This window comes from Egretta garzetta, unplaced genomic scaffold, assembly GCF_000687185.1.
Source record: "Egretta garzetta isolate BGI_Z169 unplaced genomic scaffold, ASM68718v1 scaffold374, whole genome shotgun sequence".
NCBI classification, from domain to species: Eukaryota; Metazoa; Chordata; class Aves; order Pelecaniformes; family Ardeidae; genus Egretta; species Egretta garzetta.
Genome location: NW_009259419.1, coordinates 882,175 through 903,779, shown reverse-complemented (window position 1 = coordinate 903,779; position 21,605 = coordinate 882,175). Strand labels below are relative to the sequence as shown.

The 21,605-nt window shown below is 40.7% G+C and overlaps 1 protein-coding gene across 1 annotated transcript in view; it reads left to right on the top strand.

Moving 5' to 3' along the window:
- Positions 1 to 21,605, top strand: part of BEGAIN (brain enriched guanylate kinase associated) — an 83,513-nt gene that overhangs the window by 13,921 nt on the left and 47,987 nt on the right. Inside the window, exons 3-5 of the mRNA XM_035892431.1 lie at positions 9,994 to 10,155; positions 11,722 to 11,778; positions 16,473 to 16,539. Coding sequence (XP_035748324.1) covers positions 9,994 to 10,155; positions 11,722 to 11,778; positions 16,473 to 16,539 — 286 coding nt within the window. The remainder of the gene's footprint in view (positions 1 to 9,993; positions 10,156 to 11,721; positions 11,779 to 16,472; positions 16,540 to 21,605) is intronic.

Sequence of the window (21,605 nt, the reverse complement as noted above, 5' to 3'; positions counted from 1 at the left end):
AAGTTCCCTTCATCCCTGGGAACAGTCAGGGTCGTTACATCTCTTCTCTCTTGGACAAATGCTGGCTGAAGCTCGCCATGCCAGAATTTAAGTCCCTTCTCTCCCAGCTTCACCAGCTGACTCATTTCAGATGTGGCACTAGGCAACATTTGGACAATGCAGACAATTTGAAGTAGGGCACGAATATGAGCAGAGTCCTCCATTTTCATGAGAAAATAAACGTACTCTTCCTACCTCTAGAGAGTGAGTCAGAAAACATGTATTCTTCCTTCAATTGCCTGCTTTTTTTTTCTTCTCTTGCAACTTTGCTTTCCACCTGTTCATCTCTTCATTTTCTAGCAACACAGAGAAACAAATTGAACAGGGACAGTCTTTATTCAGACTTCTGTAGGATCACTTAACTGAACAGAAGGGTTTGCATTTAAGCCAGTGATTTGAAGAGTCTACATGTCGGAGCTGAAATCAGCCGATCCCCACAGACTTTAGGGAAAGCAAAACAGAGGCACTAGGAGGCAGCCTGGAAGAAGGCAGAGATCATAACAGCTTCTGCTGCTTCTACTCTTGCACTCTCCTTTAGTCACCTTTGAATTTGGGCACAAGGCTCCTGCTTTTTTGCTGTGCACTGCATTCATTTCTCCCATACAGCTGGCCTGACTACTCTCCGGTATTTAACCTCAAAAGTGTCTCATAAGCAGAAGTGGTCATCTCGTTAATAGGAAACAGAAACGTATTTTGAAGACTCCAGATCCAAATCAAGTCAGCAGAAGTATGAAATCAGTCCTCAGAGAGCTGGCTGAGCTCCACCGCCTCCGTGCAGCCCTGTACCACATACAACCCTGGGCTGGCCAGCGCAGCTGCTCCTGGTGGACAGTGCACCTCCCGCTTTGCAAGCCCACGTTCTTCCCTCTCCGTGAGCTGCTTCACACCTCGGATTTCTTAGTGCACTGCACAACGACGTGCTCCCTGGCTGCAGGGCTGGATTCTCACTGTCCTTTGCATTTTCCCCTTGCAGTTTTCAGCACACTGGGGGAATCACAATTGCCTGCTGAAGAAACTTCACTTAAATTAATCAAAACACCTTTAGTGTCTATTTCTGAAAGCTGTGATTTCATTAATGGTATTTCTATTCAATCCATTCAGAGCCTTCCATTATGGATAGTACCTTTAAATAAAGGACAATTTGTATGTCTTTATTATGAGTATATTCCAAAAATCTCACTATGTTCCATCAACTATAGCGGCATTCACTTAAGACAACTCAGAGCTGGCAACTGATCTTCTAAGGGTTTTTTGCATGTCAACATGTAGCTGAATTTTCATATCTTAATCACCTCATGTTATGATTAACAGTGAATGTTCTTGTTGGATAGGTGTGTCTGTGGGCTTTGAATACTTGTTACAGAAATCACCCATTCTGCAATGAAAGACCGTCAGGTCTATGTAACCAAAACATGATTAAGTTTTATTTTCAAGAGAGCTATCTCTTCTCTACCTCTTACAAATAAGCCCAGCACAGTTTAAACACATTTACCATATAATATCCCTTGCCTGGTCTGAATTTTTAATCGTGCAAGTTATGAAACTGTCAGATATTCACATCCTAGGTGGAGAAAAGCTATCTTCCAATACCCAGGGATACTTCTGGTTTAAGGTAGATGTATCAGCTCCTCAGGTGCTGTAATGCTAAGGATCTATCCCATAGCACTTAGGACTTCAACTGCTAAACACCTTTTTTTTTCCCCTACCTCCCTTCCAAATGATTCTCTTTAATATTTCTGAGAAAGCATCCCTCTTCTCTGGTTTGAATTCTGCCAGAACCTAAGAAAAGTACTCTGTTACTTGTTTTATGTGTCCATCAGTCATCTGGAAACTATCTGAGCTCCAGATTTGGATCACCCACACATTTGTTCTGAAACATATGTACAGGCCTTCCCTCTCACAATCCAAATCCAACTTCAGGTTGTTTATTTTGAAAATGAGTACTGGAAAGAAAATTGAAACAGTTGAATACTTGCAAAAAAAAGTCCCCTCCGAAAGCTAGCTATCTATGTATGTGTGTGTATATGTGTGTATATATATCTATAGGAAGGAAAGATCTGCATGCAGTTTGACAGGCAAACTGTTCATACTTCAAAGTTTCAAGTATTTAACAAAGTTCCTTGAAAGTAATGGAGAAATTTGGTGGATGTGCTGTAGTGAAAAAAACCCTGACAGACCTTGGTGAAAAATTGCAAAAAAAACAGGTGAGCTGAACAAAGTGTGCGTGAGCCTGAATTTATAAGAAAATGCTTAACTGTAGAACTTGGATACACATTTGCTGAGGCATTTGTTTGGGTACAAATGAAGCTGCTGAATAAAGAGCACGAGAGCATTGGGATTTGTGGACTGGGCTCTGGGTCTGAGTTGCAGCAACATAATCTATTTCCCCAATAAAACTAATTTCAAGTCTGTAGCTGGATTCTCAGAATGTGGATCTAGAGTTTGTAATGTGCTCCCATCCCCCTCCTAATCGCATGGAGCAAGTGCAAGGTTAGGCACAAAACCTGCAGACGAGGAAGATAGTTTTGGCATTACCCTTTTGAAACAGTGACCCTGAGCATGTAGTACATAATCAAAACTTGATTAACATAGAAATCCAATTACTGCTTCATTAAAGATCTTTCATTAAACTAGAAAACACTTGTAAAATGCTTGGACTTCATTTGCCAACAACTGCAAATCTAAAAAACATTCTTGGGTGGTCAGATTCAATAACACAACACTCATCTCAAAGCTGCTCCTCCTAGGCCAAGGTTTGGGTGCCTTTCTTACAGCATGTCCACCCTGGGCAGCATGCAGATCAAGCGTGACTCATGCCAGATGCCCCATGAACAGCAGCAATGCTGTGCTGGAATAAAAGGTCCTGCATAATCCAGACCACCAGACATGGATCAGCAGGAGCTGCTGAAGCCAAAATTCCCTGGTAGCCCCAAGATTAAGTTGGCAATGCAGTCCAGCTCCATTGAGTAGCAACACAGTGGCACTAAGGACCTGTTGGCATCTCCACTAGCTGCAAACGTCCCCAGAGCTCTCTGTCCCCAACTTGCTCGTCCCTAGGGTGTGAGCTATGTGTCAGGAAGAGGTCCCCCAGGGCTTTGCCTCCTGCCTGGCTGACTGCTCCCTTCTCTGTGATGATAGACTCGATTCAAAGATCAGAAACAAAGCCAGGGAGGTGGCTGTTTTCTCTCCTTGAGCCAAATAGGGTCATCTCTTTGCAGAGATCCACAGCAGCCTCACACTGTTGGGAAAGTGCTTCCAGAAAAGCAAGTGCACAAACCTGGCCCCAGGCTCTCTGACTGCCCGCCACATCAGTGCTCCTGGCTGGCTGTCATCAGTGGTCGGCATGACATGGCTGGGCTCACGGGCAGTCCCTTGGCCCTTCCCAGACACCCTCTCCTGCTCTTTAGTCTCCTTCACAGCAAGCACCTGTGCAGAGCTGACCATTTTTGACTTTTCCCTAGATAAAAACCCACAGGATGGGAGAAGATGCTTTTTGAAATTCTGTTCTGGAATATATTTTTTAATTTCCGTCAGTGCTCCCAAATTCCTGATCCTGTGAAGCCCTTTTTTAGAATGTGACACATCACAGACGTGAAACAGTTCTGATACACACTTTAAAAGCATTTAGTCTTTCTTTTTTGCAGGCCTCCACGCAATCTAAGCAAACAAGAAAGGGAATACTATTACCTCATCTCATACACACAGTACTGAGTCAGGAGGAGGGGGAGTTATCTGAGGAGATGCAGTTGTCTACATCTGAGCTACTTGACTAGATTCCCTTTGTAATTAACGGAAATGGGTGCTTCCAGATTTGCGTCACCTCATCTAAAAGTAGGCTTCTAAAATAGGTCAGATTAATCTCATCCTGATAGTGCCTGCTGTCATGACCAGCTAAGAACAGGAGCCACAGCTGACCAGTAGTACTGACATTTGCTTCTGGTCAGGTCAGTCTTGCCTTAACTCACTTGACCTGTATAACACCAGGCACATTTGACCAAGACAGGTACAAGATTCAGAACCCCAAAACCCCAGACCAGTTTAGTGCCTACTTAGACGTTCCTTCTCCCAAGACAAGATGTTTACCCACAAAATACAATTAGTTTGACTTAGGATTTCACAGCTGCATTAAAACTTCTGGTTTACTACCCAGAAATGAGAACCCTTGATATGTTTTTTTAGCATATTTGACATGGGTGTCTATCTTGCCCTCATTTTGCATTCAGGGAGAATTTCAATAGTTCAAAAAAGTGGGTTTGCTCTGATTTTAAACAGAACCATTTACAAAGCAAAGCCCTGGGGTGGAAGGCAGATGTGAAAGTGCTGCTGAAGCAGTTTGACCAGCCAGGTGGAGACGTGGGGTTTCTAGGATGCTCCACCGATGGGGCAGCTCCGTAGATGTTGACCTCAGGGAATAACAGCTCAGGGAGCACCCTCTTTGTGGAGTGTCTGAGGGTAAAAAGCTCTAGAAATCCTCTGGCCTCCAGGCAGCTGAACAGCCCCAACTTTGCACACCAGCATTCCTCTGTCATCAGGCCATCTGCCAGGCAGATGAGTTGGCGGAAGATCAGACAGGTGCAATGAAAACCTGCTTGTTTTCTAGCACATCTTCCTCAGAATAGAGCCGTCACCACACAGCACCTTAGCTTTGCCTGAAATGCTCTGGTGGAAATACGTTCACCTGGAGCTTCTCCAGTCAGTGCTACAGATGATTCCCAACTGATGGCTGCAGGCTGAGATAGGCACATGCTGTCCCTCACCATTCTGCTTATCGACCTGCACACCCTTCTTGGAGCTAAAGCTGTGCAGAGTAGTACCAATGCTCAGGTTAACATACAGGCTGGCGGGAACATCTAGAAAAAGAAAAAAAAAAAAAGCCATTTTGACGACTCATCACCCTTTGTGGACAGAGGTCTATTGGAGGGGGAGAGGTGACACCAGGAATACAAACATCTGTTTGCTTCAACTCTTGTGCAAGCTGGGATGGCAAAATTTTAACTTCAGGAAAGTACCAGGAGTATTTGGTGGCACTTGACCTTGCCTGCACAGCCTTCTCATCTTTCTCCTGTAAAATAGACCTCTTTTCACTAAATGTAAAGTCTGAGTAGTACAAACCACCACCTGGTAATACCTCCCCTGAACAGCCTCTGAATAGTTGCTGAACATCAACTCCAGCAATGGGATTCAAGTGAGGCTTGGCGTCTCTCTGTAGGAGCACTGCCCGAGGGGAGAGGGCTTCAAATTCCCCAGCAAAGAGCAACTCCAGAATTCAAACCTGGCAATTACTGGCAGCATTACAATGTTTGTGGGCACAAGTTTCTGTGCCAATATATGTTTTCTTATCTGTTTTATATTTTCAATGAGTATAAACAGAACTAATTGGTGAATATAATACTTTGGAAAGTCTGAAGACCTGTTTTTAATAACCTTTAAAGTAGCTTCCCTTGAGAGGTTTTTCTTTCACCAGTTTAAATATTTAATATTGTACTTACCGTCCTTGTTTTTAGAGAAATACTTTAATGAAGCAAAATGGGTAATGACTTGCAGACCACTGGTTGTCACAGGAGCAAGACTTTGGAGATCATTAGAAGAAACAGAGAACCACTCATGCAAAAGGTCCTACTTCACAGGATTTTTAATCCTGTCCTGTAATTCCTCACTCTTCCCAGCTGTCAGAATTTCAGGAAGCCCATGGAATGTAGGATTGGTGTTTTCTGATACATAGCAGCACCAGATTTCCCAAGACTACTTTTTATTTGCAAATAAGTCCTCTTCTTTCTGCTGGCTGTACTTTTTCCATTGTATTATTGCATTATTTTCTTAGTCTTTAAACTAAACAACCAATATATATACACATACATATATATATAAATAAATATATTTGATGAATACATATATATTCTTTATTATATATAATATAGAACCACGAGGGATGACTAGCCATAGAAGATAAATTATTAATTAAAATATATTGATTTACCAGCATTAAGAAAACTGTGCAGTGAACTTTTCTAATTAACTGGTATGTGACAAAGAGAAACAAAATGCAGCTAGTTTGTGGAGTTTGTTGTTTTGGAGAAAAGGGAAAATGCTAAACAGTTGACTTCATGACTTTTGGCCTTTCATTTTTTGAACCCTGTCTAAATTACCACTACCAAATTTGCAGGGGTACATCACAAAATTAAGCACACCTTATGAAAAGCCCAGACTTCTAGAACAAAACACAACACAGCATTAGGAAAGAGAATTCAGGCATGGCATTATGGAAGCTAACAGTAAGGGGAAGATTTTCAGAGAAAGAGCATCTGCTTCATGAGAAATGCAAAAAAAAAAAAAAAAATCCCTCATAAAATACCTTATATTTGTTTAAAACAAAAATTAAGACTCTGATCCAGTTATTAGAGATACTAAATTTGACACACTGCATGTTCTTCTTCTACTGTCTCTCTCCCTTGCCTTGCCTTTGCTTCTTAGGCATTTGTTCTTACATAAGTGAAAACAAGAGAAAAGAACAGGCTTTACCTTAAACCAGAAATGTATCTAGATAAGGCTCAATCCATGCACAAGTTGAAACCATCCTGGGAATCCTGGGAAATCTGCTCACACTGTTACAACTATTATTACCCATTCAGTGGTTTCAGTCCCAGATTCAGGAAAATTTCCTCATTAGTGCCAGTCATAAGGATAAGTTTCATTGTGTCATTGGTTAAAGTTAGCTATATCTTTCCAGAACTTGCTCAGCTCAAGAAGGATATTAAAGCAAATGGTTAAGTGCTATCCCAGTTGGTGTCTTTTCTTTCTTTCTTTTTTTTCATGACAGCAGCTGTAAGTTTCCTGCCATTCAGCATATTCTTGTCAACATGATTCCTTTGTTTCTACAGTTTTCACCTCTCTCTCTAATAACTTGTATTTTAATAATGATTCACTGTTATGTAGTTACTACTACATTTTAAATAATCCCATCGTAAACCAGGTGTTATTGTTCCTGTCTAAAAATAGTAAGTCCTCTTAAATACAGCCAGCTGGTTTTGTGTGTATCAGATGAATCAAAGTAGATACTGAGCAGGAGTTCTGCTAGGTTTGAGAGGGTTTCAGGATGCCACCCCATCTTTCCAGCTTAAGTGGAAATGAGCAAAGCTCTTTCTGAGTTACGGTTTGCTAAATGAGAATAACTGTGATCATTGAAGTTGCCTAACTTAAGCCTTAACCACTGGGAGTGGGGGGGGGGGTTCTTATTTTTTACAAAGTTACAGCCATGCTTTACTACCCAAAGCACTATGTGGAAGAGTTTGTGTAGATTATCTCAGTAAAGCTCATTAGAATAGGCTTGATTTTAATGAAATTAATTTTCCCATTCTGAAAGCAAAGAATTCGAGAATACAAACATTTCAACTTCAAGGAAAAAAAAAGGCTGAGATTGAAGTTAAGTTTATCCTTCAAAATTTTGCTGAACTGAGGTGGTAGCACAAGCTTCAGGCTGCCAAAACCTGCCCAACTGTCCAGACCTGCACATTTTGGCATCTCAGATGAGCACTGCCTTCCACCTGAGGATCAAGATTTACCTAGAACTCACATTCTGAACCCCAAACTTCCCCACATAGGCAGGTCTAGGCACACAGGTATATGCAGAAGCAACTTCATTTGAGGAGTCAGGTGCTTTGCTCCTACCTAATCTTCACACGAATGAGACCCAAAGCAAGAAGGAGGAACATGAGGAAGCAGAAGACAAAGTTATTGGAGGCCATTAATTTTCCTCTTTTTCCCCTTTTGTTAGACAGTCTCCAGCTATTACTGACTTAAACATCCCTGGAATTCCTACAGCCCCTCTTCCTCCAAGAGGTCAAACTCTGACTGAGGCCAGAACTCCCCAGCACAGCAGAATGTTGTACCCTCCCCTGATCTGGCTTAACTTGGATCAACTGCACTTGCCCAGCATAGAGCAGTAGCCTGGGCATTTTTATCCAAAACCATAGCTGAAGGACCTACCGTCTACTTTGTGTACAGATGCTAGTGGTTAGATTTTTAGAGCAGCAGAAGACTTGAGGTCAAATCTCTTTTCACTTTAGTTTTGACACTGTAACTCCCATTTCACAGAAGACAATTCAGGTTGCCAGGCTACAGGAAGGAAGACTGACCACTCTTCTTTCCCAAATGAGCACATGAGTAGCAAGAACAACAGGCCAGAAGCAGAGCAAGTGAAAGGTGACATGATGGGGTAACATCATGAACGAAGATATGCAGAAACGAGAAGCATGGGTTCAGATTCTCATTTCCCTAGATAATTTGGGGTTTTTATTCACCAAGTGAAAACCTAAATGACTGCATTAACTGGAGCCGCATTAAGTGTCTGAATTAGAATATATTATTTTAAGAGAATACAACTACAAGTGGTAATCTAAGTGTAACTGTAACCACGCAATATGTGTAATTGAAATAGAGCACTGTGTTGGCAAAACATTAGACTGCTTCCTAACTCTAAGCTGCATGGATCAAGTAAGCAGCAATTGTAAAGCTTTTGCATTAAGTTACTGAAGCTCCTATCGCAGCTTGTAGAGAAGGCAGACACACTGCAGACAGCTCAGATAACTGTTTCTTGAAGCATGGCATGTTATTCCCAACACTCTTGTCTAATTAAAGACCCAAAACATTATTCTACTGAAGCTGATGGCAGTACTCACTTGACATCAAAGGGGATCAAGATTTGCCATTCTTTTATGAAGGATTATTTTTATCATATGATTAAAAACAAGCAAGGCAATTCACAATGCATCACGTGGTAGCACTTTTGTCTCTAGGTGATGTCAGACTCAGTTCTGTAGTGCCTCAGACGTCCCACCTCAAGCCAAGAGATCAGCTCAATACCGAGGTTGCAGTATCTAAACCAAGTTGCAGCGGCCTCCAGAGATACCAGCTCTGACTGTAACTCTGTCCTGCTGTGCAACTGCAAACATGCTAGAAGACTGTGGAGCTTACAAACTAAATAGATGAGTATAAAAGATCTCCATTGTGCAGATAAGAACCGAGGCAAGTTCAGGCTGGCTCACCTGAAGTCTCACAGTCGAGCTCCAGTAAAGCAAGGGAAGGACCCCCAGGTTCATCACAACAAATCCAGAGGGACTATTTGGGTGCGGATGGCACTTTGACCTTCATGGTAAAATTTTGGCTTGGATCTCTTGGCTTTATACCATCTTATGTCATGTCTAAAATAAAGAGCAAACAACAAAGTTAAAAACCTCCTCCCTCCAAATTCTGTGCCTAGTGCTTTGTTTTGTCAAAGAGCGTAACTGAAGCGAGCTTACCAGCAGGGCATAAGTTCTTTATTAGTGAAAGAACTGAGAAAAATTAGGGGTTACACCTGAGTCTTGGAAGTCTTTGCTCCCAAATAAGTGGGAAAATGGGGAAAGAGGCATAACTTTAAAATTACTATAAAATTAATAGATTACATTTCTCCAGATGAAATGCTGAACAATAACATCTCTAGCAGCTCTATGGCCAGGGACCGGGATGGAAATTGAATCAAATAAGACAAAATTTTCTTTCTCCCCAAAATATATTATAACTTGGATTATTGGCAAGGAAAAATTTTTGCACAGTTTATTTAGAGTTGCTGCTCTATTGATATGCATTACCTCAGTCGCAGTATTTTAAGATAACTCTAAATGAAAGGTCTTGTGTGAAACCAAACTCTGGACTGTATTTTGTATTTTAATGAGGATTCTTTCACAAAATACTCCATTGTGGCTAATGAGATATTAACAACGAATGTGCTAGAAAGGACAGATGGGAAGATAGTCAACTGTCTAAATCAGAAGATTTTCAAAGTGCAGTAAACAAGTTATTAAGCCCACTTCTCTGGCTTAATGCCAACCTATACTGTAGGGAATCGGTCAAAGAGTGGATCATGAAAAGCTTTTTGGGAGCAGCTAAATTCTACAGCTGTGGTCTTTGTTTTTCTAGTACTTTGCAAGAACAGAAGGGGGAATTACGAAAGCGTCTATCATACACTACCCATAAGCTGGAAATGCTTGAAACGGAATTTGATTCTACACGTCAGTATCTTGAAATAGAATTGAGACGTGCTCAGGAGGAACTTGAAAAAGTAACTGAAAAACTGAGAAGGTTAGTAACTAACTTTTTGAAATAAACAGAGTTATTAGGAATTTACAAGTGGCTGTGTTAAAGACATATATAAGGAAAAATGTAAGCACATAGTCTCAAACATACATCATTTATTATTTATTGTTTACACACTGTGTTTTCACATTGAATATATATGACATACAACATGAAGTTATTTACATGTGATATGTAAGATGTGTCTGTATTGAAAGTAAACATGCAAATAGAAATATATGTACATAAGTACATATATGACATCATTTATGTGTAAACAGGTTAGTGCCATGCTGTGTTACACACGCAAAAGTTATAAACATACTACATATATATAGTGATACTGCATATATACAGACAGATTTTTTTAATGCATTTGGCTGCATATTTTCTGTTATTACTCTCCATTGCAGTGAGACAAGGGAACACAACTTGGCCCTCCATCACTCAAAGCTGAGACTATATTTAATGCAAATAGTATTATGACATTTCACATTATGCTATAGCAAATCATTTGTTTTTTAGTCCCAAACAGAATGGAATGATACTGAAAACCTATTATTTAAAATTGCTGAAGCTGTGGTACAGTGCTATTGCAAATCAGGGGCCCAGCTAATGTTAATGACAAATTACAATAAGCATGCACTCCTGACATTCCTGGCACTGATTAAAATGGTCTGTAATCTAGCTTTACATTTATTAGTGATTCTTAATATCCATTTTTTCCATTTGTTTGCAAAACTTCTGAACCTACAACTATCCATTTATGCAGGAATGTATTTACATGTCTTCTTAGGACTTTCCTAAACTGATGTAGAGAATTGAACTGTTTGATTTAATTTACTGGATGAGTCAAAATGAAATTCAGAATGAATCATTCCAGGGCTATACCCAAAGAAATATTTTTCATTCTTTGCAGAAGGCAAAAACCAAACCAAAGCAAAGCCAGAAACCACCAACAAGCTGAGTCAACCACACCATTTTATGCAAATTTTAAACAGAAAGAGGCTGTAAGACCTCAAATTAGGAAACATCCTACTGTGGTCTTATAACTTAAATGCTTCCCTAACTTGGGAGGTGTCTTAAAACAAGGCCCAAAGTAAGTAGGTGTTATGATAATCTTGAAATCCACACACGTCTATCAAAAGCAGTCTGAAGATTCTCCATATTGTTTTCTTGCCAACAATATTTTTCCTATCACTTCACTTAGGACAGACTTATTGAAAGTAACTTAGGTCTTGAAGTAGTTTTATTCCAATATATTTCAGCTTTAATGACAGGGAACACTGGTATTCTTTTCTCCTGAAACATTATTTCAGGGACAGCTGCTATAAATCCCGTGTCATCTTTAGCAGAGGGGCTGACCTAGTCAGTAGGAAGCCTCTTACCAACTTCATTGGGCACTGATGAGTTAAGCACCCGTGAAAACTTAGGCCAGAAAGTCTGGGTTTTGCTCAGGGCAAAATCTAGCACTCTTACCAAACACCTGATTAGTAGAACTGACTTTCCAATATTCTAATGGAACTTTGTACCATATTATGAAGAAAACTTATATTAAAAATTATGTTTCAGGCAGATGATTACTCCCCTGAAGACATATCATATTGGAAGCACAAAATATTTTATGAGGTGAGCTTTAAAAATGTTTCTATTGAGAATAGCAAGGCGTACCGCAAATTGAACAACTAGATTTCTCAACCTGGAGAAAGATAATGTCTGAAACAAAACTGTCATCCAAAAGCGTGTCAGCAACATGTCACAGAGGAAAATCAGAGTGAGAAAAACAAGGAACTAGAATTAGCTTTGGTAATGTATCTCTCGCTCTGTTCACTGCACAGGAGAGAAATTCAACCCCCCTAATAAATAAGCCCCGTGTAACAAGATCCCATTTGCGTACTAGAGAACATTTCTGTTATTAAAATTCCATTACTGTTAAGTGCAGCATTTTTCTGACAGGCTGAATGGCCACCCTTTTCTACTCCTTTCTGAAAGCCTTTATTGTCTTAATTTATCCAGAATTACCTGTGTTGCTGCTAGGCCTCCCCTCTCTTACCCAAGCAGAGAGGTCATTTACTTGATGGTCAAGTTTTCAACCCCTCTAGAAACATTTAGAGGTGGCTTTCTTCTTTGGGCCCGGTGGGAGCAAGATCAGGGCAGTGTTGAGTGGGTTTGAAAATATTAACTGTAAAGCATAGGTTTGGCTTTGAAAAGTGACTGAAAAGAGAATGGGGATTTCATATACCTCACAGTGATCCCCTATCTGACATGATTGGCACAGATTTTTTAAGTTAAAATTTGAAAAATATTCAAATACCAATCTTGGAAACAAAACTGATCTCCAAAGGTCACATTGGGTTTCCTGCTTTAGACCCTACCCTGGATAACAACTTGGCGAGGTCGCCATCCTAGCTTTTAACAGAGAGTAGAGTTATTTTAAGACCCGAGAAATTAACCCATACAAGCATATATTTAGCACTGAGATTAGCCCCCCCACATAACTGTTTGACCAAAAGCAAGACATTTCATGGACTGAAGGGGTGTTCTGAACAGGAATCCTGTAGGTGTATTGGCAGTTTGCAATAAATGGGGGAACAACTTTTGTTTTCATAAGGAAGTCAGTGTAACTTGTGATAACAGAGAGGGAAAAGATTTCTTGAACAAGAAGTTACTATTTTAACAGTCACCCTTCAGAGCTACACTGCACTCTGGGTGAAATTCTCTACTTTAGAGAAAGTCAACCCAAGCCTGTGTTTTACTTTAGCTATATTTCATGGCCTTAAGAGGGCTAGAGACCGAGTGGAAGCAGAGAAACAGAGGCTTCTACGGATTTCCTCTTCAGTGGTGATCTGCAGGCTTGGAGAAGAGTGTGTTTGTTGTCTGCTGGGTTAGAGCACAGATCTGTAGTGTCCACTTTGGTCAGAATACTTTTCATGTGGCCCTAATTAGTTGAGAATCTAAATGTGCATTTGATGTATGCACATATATGCACGTGGAGGCACATGGGTATCACCCGATAATATGAACAGCAAAAAAAGCTATAGAAAATGGTAATGAGTTATCGATTCACAGGAGTTTATTCTTAAAACAGCTTCACAGGGTAGTGAAGCTGACCTATTCTTCACTTTACTTATAAAGAATCCAGATTTACAACATTAAAATTTTTCATACTTCATGAGGTTCAGGCTATCTGGGTGTATTTTTTCTGCAAACAGGGTTAAGTTGCCATTTGCTCATCTGATCATTTCAAATTGGAATAATTTTCCCTGTTCTTCCTTTTTTTTTTTACAGATTAGAGATTGGTTTGATTACCCTGTTCCTCTTTTATCCCCTTAACACTTTCTTCCATGTATTTCTGGGTCCATTTCTCTCCTTGCCACCCACATTTGCTGACACTTCTTTTGGCACAGTGGATTTCCAATTTGGGTTTTATGTGTATATGTGCATGTGTATGTGCTTGTGTATGTGTGCACGTGTTTGTGCTTATTTTGACTACCTTTGCATAATGTTCTCAATAGAAACACTTTTTGAAGCTCAGCTTTCTACTTACTGTGGATTTTTCGTTTAGGTTGGATTTGATTTTACTGGGAAGTGGATATTTTTTTCAGTGCAAAATGAATGTGTTAGAGAACTTGGGGTTGTGGGCTACTTCCACCTAGACATACAACAGAGGAAAATTTGATGGCTGAAGACAAGTTAGAAGCAGAAAAGCAGATTGTAATAAGTTTGTGCAAAACCCCTCTACCATTTACGGCATAGTAGTGTTGCCAGCCAAGAACAATTATATTAATGGTAACCAATATTCCAGTCATCCATACCAAGAGAAAAGCAGTGTCAACAGAAGCTGAGGAGCAAACCCAGTAATGCATTGCCACCATCATAAGCCACATATCCAAGTAACAATTACTGCTGGTAATTCATTATCTTAAAGATATGGAAGGGGAACCTTCAGTGTCTCCCTTGAGCTCTCCACATAGGTGTATACTACAAAACAGATCGGGATACAGAGAGGCCTGAGCTAGAAAATTCCTGAACCAATAATTTTTTCCCCTTTTCTTTCAGGAATTTATGCAGATGGTTTTGAACTCATGCAAACTTTTAGGAGGTTGCAGGTGTTAAAAATTTACATCGGTTTTACACCATATCCAGTTAAGCTACAAGCTGCCTAGGTGCAAAGCATGTTTAACCTCTTCTATTTTGCCTACTAGAGAAAAACTGCAGACCATGACAAACAAGATACTGGAGCACTTCTGGTCTCAGCCAGCAGGCCGTATCTTATTTTTGTAAATCCTTGTTCCCTGCACCACGGCACGCAGCCTTACCAGCAGAACATAACTATGTTAGTGCTGAGTAGCTGTTTGCAGGCAACGCCAGTTTAAGCCTCCTTGCTTCCACTGGTTTAGCAAGATCATCTCTGCCTTCTCCTTTACCATAAAAAACTGGGTAAAGGGTACACTAAGATTTCTCTCTGTTGTGTTGACTTTGACTGAATAGCTGTGAAAAATCCCAAGTGTACCTAGAGCTGCACAAATAAATGTCTATACAGAGGCTTAGTAGCAAATGCTGCATCTAACAGGAACATGGACAATGCAGAGATCTGTAAACTTCAGTCAATCTTTTAAGTCACCTGGACATTTACACAATGGCACTGTGAGAACTGGTGAGTAATGACCAAGCCGTAGGTTAGTACAAGTCTCACAGATTTTCAGCCCATTTTGGTCACCACCTTAGCAAACGCTCTTTACCGCAGATCCTCCTTACAGGGAGGAAATCTCTGCTCAGCAGCTCTGTAAAACATACAGCTGAAACTTCCAGCAGGCTCGAAACATGGGTTTGAAATGGCTGTCCTGAGTCTGGGCTGATCCACGGTACCCCAGGGGGTTTCATCCGCTGGGGATGTCACTATTTATGCCCACAGAGCAGCTGTCCTCAGCACAGAACTCCCCTCCCAGGTCCATGCAGCAGATGTTATGGTACTACTGGGAGCCCCAGCGGGAGATCTGCAAGCCTCGTGAGGGGCACCATGAGCTGCTGGCCTGCCCCTGAACAGAGAATTTTGACCATTTAACTGGAAAGAATTTATCCATGGCAACAAAAGCAGGGAGAGACCTGAACCATTATGTTGCTTTACTGCCAGGAACGGGCAGGCTGGACCCCTCAATTTGCAACCATGCAGGTCTTAGTTCTGATTTCAACAGCCACTCCTCACTATATGATAAGCCAAAGAGACTTCTTTAATCCCAGTCCCTTCCTGATCACCATGGAAAGTACACCCAGATCCAGGCTTCTCAGAGGAAGGGGCTTTCTGTGAATGGATGTGTCCTACATCTGAGTTCACTCGTACAGTGAACACACTCGCCCATTACCTAAAATCAACTCACCACTGAAAATACTTTGGCATATTGATGGGAGATTCTCAGTACAAACGTATTCAGACACACTTTTCACAGCTGAGCTTCTAACATTTGCTTTACATTTGTTATAAATCCTGCTGAGGTGATAATTACAAACAAGAACAAGGAGCTACCCTCTGTACCTTCTGTGGAAAGACAGGCACAACTCCTGATGTTTTTCCCACAGGCTGCACAGCTTGACCATTACAATACCAAGGTTACCACCTAAGAAACCTAAAGATGTACAGACTGAAACTCTTCTTTGGTGTATAGCTCTGGAATAAGCAGGGAAGTCTCATTCTGTGAGTCCATTCAATCCCTCAGTGCTGATAAAAATAAGTACCCACCTTTTCCAGGCTAAGCTATCTAAATCTATTTCCTGAAGAAAGGGGATGTGTTTAGCTCTTGAGAATAGGCAATTCCTTGAACTTCTGTCAAAAGAAGGAATATTCTCTTCTAAGTCATGTGGTGATGCCCGCGTGTTGCTTTTGCTACAGTCATTATGTTTCTGCTGCAATTCTCCTTATTAAGAGAGCTCCATAAATCTTTTTCTGTACTTTCTAAGCATACAGCTCAAGCTTCCTCTCTAACATATCATTCCTGAGCATGATGTAAAGCTACAACCTCGCTGTGCAAGTTCCCGTGCTGCGATGCATGTCTGCACACAAGTGCTGGACAGCAAACGTATTTAACATATTTTCACTTCCTGATGGAATTTGCTGCTAAATATAGTAAGCAAACATGACAAAGAAGCTTTGCTTAGGAATCAGGTGGTAATTACATTTCAAAGGCAACCACTGACTGGCAACAGGAGTGATAAGAAAACAGGTTTCAAGTAGTGCAAGCCAAGGTTTTTTACTGATGTGAAAATTACAGGTAAAAACCAACACAAAACCCAATGCATTCAATTACATGATATCATCTTTGTTTTAGGATACAAAACAATTACCTAGCCTTACAAAGAATTAATCAGGATCTGGAGGATAAACTTTATAGAATGGTAAGTTATCATAAGTGAACTTTTTTTTTTAGTATTAAATGTGTTTTAATGGTTCTTAAGTCATAGGACAAACGTATATGTAACTGTCACAAAAAAAATCCTCATGCTTTAAATGCAGTATCCTTAAAAAAGATATATGACTTTATCAGTATCATGATCTGGAGCTCAAGCTGTGTATGACAGCATAACTCCATCAATTTAAATGGGGATTGCATTGGCTGATGAACTGGCTGAGTAAATTATACCTTTAAAATAATTCTGGTTAATTTAGTTAATAACTTCATGGGTTTTAAATATTTATGTTTTCATTAAGTAAAAAATTTAAATAAGGTAATCCGAGGTTTTCTCATGCTTCTTCGATACTTTCACTCAGCTTTTATTAAGTGATTTAATAGAGCTTGGATGGTCTGACTTTTATATGCTGTCATAACTATCAATCTCAGTGTATTAATTTCTGATCTGCGTGTGTCTGCAACTGCAATGTCAATGCCACTGTCACAGGCCAATTAGTGTCTGAGCAAGGAAATCACTGCACCATTTATGGGCCCCACATCTAGGACTAATATTTCAGGACACAGGACCGTTCATTCAAAATAGTTCGATGATAGAAAGAAATGGCAATGCCTTTAGCACCCTGGCTCATTGCTAATGCTGCTGGCACATCATACTTACTGTTAGGAGAAAAATGACAGAGAAATGTGAGGGTAATACTTAAAGAAGAAAGAACAACAGTTTTGAACTTCCAAAGAACTTTAAGGTCATGAGCAGAGCCTGAGCTGCTTCCTCCTCTCCCGGCTCAGTACAGTCACTCGCTCCCTGCTCCCCTTCCCACCCGGCATGGCCCTGGCAAGCACAGTGCACACACATAAATGCACAGTTTGTAGGTCTGGGCAGAGTCCTGGCATACAGCTATAAGGAAGCTGGGGTAAGCCTGGATTTTACACAGATCTCTTGTAACATTTGCAAGGGTGGGCAGAAAGAAAGACTCCAGAAAATCCATGCTTTTTTATCAGGTATTTCAGATCAAAGCAAAGAATTTTTAAACTGATGTTTCAGCATCCACTTCAAACCCTAAGCAATGATTGCAGAGCACAGCACAGAAAGAGGGAAGACTGGTTCCACGGAGCACTGTGCCTTTCTTTATCCCACTAATACGACAGTTATTGAAGGCAGCTTTAGAGGCTTGAAGAAGCTCAGCCAGGCCCTGTGCACCACTTAACTCCAGACTGCTTTGCCTTCTGAAACACTGAAACTGAAGACACAAACCAAAACCAAACAAATGTCAAATGGAAACTCTATGAAAAACAAAAAGATGAGGAAAATAGTACCATGTTTGATTTAGATAAGCCTAGCCATTTGGTTTTCAGGGCACTCCAAAAACCCTCAATACTTCAGAGAAAGTTGGATTAAATAACAGCTAGTCTGGTTAATCAACATCTTACGGTGGACTGGGCTCTTGAATACCTTTCTTTCCCTTTCCTGCTTTGGAGGAACAGCTGTATTTTTATTTTTTTTTGGTCTAATTTAGCCAGTTTGTCATTCCAAAATCAAAACCTTTTGATTTCTCTACCTTTATACAAATCCAAATATATAAAACATGTTTACTTTCTCCCTTTCCCCTGCCCCATCCCTCTATAGACACACACCTGTATGTATACATGCACACATATACACTCAAGTTCTTAACCCAAGTTCTGAAAATTTAAAGTGTCCAAATGCAACAAGTAGGGAAAAGAAGACCCCCAGGGCAGTGGTCCCTTGCTCGCCCTGCCCATGGGTGACCTGGGATGCTCCCAGGAGACCCCTTTCTCCCTGCCCTTACAGGTGACCCACAGCTCCCCCTCTCCCAGTGACTGGCCCCAGCTCGTCACCACTAATCTATGAATCCAACTTGGCTTCCCTCTTCTAATGCTTTTGGGTATCCTGAATGTTAAAACCTTTCTTGCCTGCTATTGGTATAAGGGATGTAAAAAATAATCATTAATTCATCAGCAGTCACAGAAAAGAAGCTGAAGTAGCAGTTATCTTCTAGGCTCTGCTTCCTTTTGAGTGCTAATCTATAAAATATTTAAAAATATTTGAAAGCACACTTCTGATCACAGCAAATGGTATCCAACTGAAACGACTACCACATCAGAACTCAAAATAAAAATGTAAAGTATAAACCACAGCGTCTGTGTTGGCTAAAAAATGCAATCCTGAAATCAGTGGAGAGTTTGCTGTATTAAACTGGGCAAGGCTAAACACATGACCCTGTAGAGACATATGTAGCACAGAACTAAAATTTGTCTGTCACTATGCATAAAACTCCTGTTCTTACCGCAGTCGGGGTCTTTAACTGGAGAAGATTTGTTTGGTCTTGTAAGCACCAGTGAAGCAGGGGAATATACAGGCTGTCTTCTTAAATAATGTAGCTTTATAATCTTTTTTTCCATTAAAATGCGGGAAAAGACTAAGCGGAGTCCTTAAATTTTGCACTGCGATTCCATCACAGGGCTGTTCAACTGAAGAACTTCTTGTAATATCTAGTTCCAGTTGTCTTCACTTTCCCTGGCACTGGTCTGTGTTTCCCAAGGATGCTCTGCCATGGTTCTGCTGCTCCCAAACAGCAGTTATAAGTAGATAATGCACGTCATCCCAACCACATGTGAACAAATCCTTTATATGATCTCAATCCAACTGTATCCCACATGCAATCCTCACTGGAATTAAGCAATGTATTTTAAAAAGCTTCTGAATTTTTAAGGCTTTCAGTTGCAGCCAGTTCTGTAATTTTACCTTTAAAGCCATAAACCAGATTTTTAATGGTGTCTACATTTGGGAATAACTGTTAGATACCTAATAATAGCTGCTTAATAAGCCTAACCACTAATGAAAATCACACCCATTTCTCCCCTCCCATCTGCATTTTTAATGTTTTTGAAAAACCTGATCTCAGAAATCCAGCTGCAAAGATCTCACAAGGCCATACTCTCCAGAAACACCCTAAAATACGTCTTTTGTAACCAGAAAGTAAGAGTTCGACAGACAGACTGCTCAATGGTATAAGCTCACTTCTCATGCAGTCCTTCAGGAGGCCAGAATGGAAACCTCTGCTCTGTCTAAATGCATGCTATCTGCACCTAATACAAAAATACACAGGAACCATTGGAGGTGGACAAGGAAGGTGACAGCTCTGTGGGAAGGAATGGAGCCCTCTGACGATGAGGGGAACCAGCAGATAAATCAATGCACCCACTTTGTAAACCCGTACTCCCACATGCCCCTTGGTCTGCTGACCCATCTCTCTCAAGACTGCTGCCAAACCAAAACCTGTAGTTCTTCTAAGTGTCATTCCCCAGTCCTGTTGGGTTGGGTTGCTGTTCTTAAGGAGGGAAGTTGCTTTCTTCTCTCTCAGTACTGGTTCAGGACCTTTCAGCAGCATTAGCAATACTGAATCCTGTCAGACATCAGGGACAAGACTGGACTCCTATGCTCTGCGATGTAGAAGATGCTGAACACCAGCTCCACCAGCCCTGCCAGGCTCTCCGGCACAGCTTTGATTCCCACCTCTGCAAAGCCAGCATCATCCCTCTGCACACAGTGCATTATATGTTTTATCATCTGTCAAGATGAAAACGGTTACATCACATTAAGGACTGATTTTTCATTTACATTAAGGCAGGTTGGGGGGTTGTGACTCAGCCATAAAGTTGGAAGAAATTACTGTATAAACCAGCAGTAAAGAGGGATTTGTGTAAAGGATGGTCAGGTCTGAGATGCTGCACTACATGAGCACTGCACTGATTTTTACCCTGTTTCTTCCTCTGCCTATGAGCTAGAGGAGGACTAAGCGGTCCAGCAAATACTTTACGGTTTATGTTATTAAGAGTTATTTATCCAGCTCCTGAATACCTGCAACCTTCCAGTCTGCTGGCAATAATATATACCCAAGCATCTCCAGGTGGAGAAACCCAAAGATGAACTAAACATGAGCTGAGCAATTTTAAGTGGTGCTCTGAGATTTTGTGTCAGGGGCATGTTATTTTGAAGGAAGCATCTTGCTGGGTGTCTGGGCCAGGAAGGTAAAGAATATGGGAAGTGGTGAGGAATTTAATGAACAATTTCAGTGAGACATTAAAAGTATCTACCTACCAGGGCAAGCCCAGCATTTTGGCTTTGGAATTCAAACCAATCACTAGACTGCACCTGAATCTCGCATGACAGCTACCAGCCACCCCCCAATACGGTTTAAATCATAAGTGAAAGATGAAGGCAATGGAGAAAAAGCCTATTTCTGACACAAACCTAAGGAAAGCAGAAGCCCAGCACATTTAGGTTCTTGCATGGAGGATGACGACTTTGACAGTGACTTTGAACGGAGTGATTTAAAGTACATCTTTTTCATTTTCTTTCCTTTATGAAGAACAACTTGCTTCCCCACACACACACACTGTATGTCCCATGAAAATCAAATAGAGATGACCTAAATATATTTAAAAGGATTTGCATCCCAAAGACAAGAAAAGTTTAGTCAGCTCAACCTGACAGGCTCATTTGCTCACATTCAGTGAAGACAGCTGTGAATTTCAAGAGAATTTATACTGGTGGGTTAGTTAAGACAGAAGCCAGAGAAGGTCCATGTTTTGTGGACTAAAACAACTGCAAAACAACATTTCTAAGGAAGGAAATGACCATAAATGCTACAGAAACAAGTCATTTATAAAAATAGCAGTTGAAAAAATGCATTTCTAAGAGGCCTTTAGGTTTCATCTTTTTATGCTTACAGGCATTTTGTACTAAAGATTTCCATCTCTCACTAACTTTTTTCACACTCTTTTCCCAGGTAAAAAAATATTGTCAAATAGGCAATGAGACCAGCCTTTTAAACCCACAGACATTAACACACGGGCTCAGACTGAGTAGATCCATCTGTTTTGCAGTGAAATAAACTAATCCTCCTGGGTGAGTTGGGAGCACAACTCCGTATCACACAAGGGCAGAATTGCATACAGGCCTTCAGACATCCTCAGTCCTTTCTCTGAATAGAGGTTCATTTCCTGTTGTTATCCCATTGTTATGTGGCT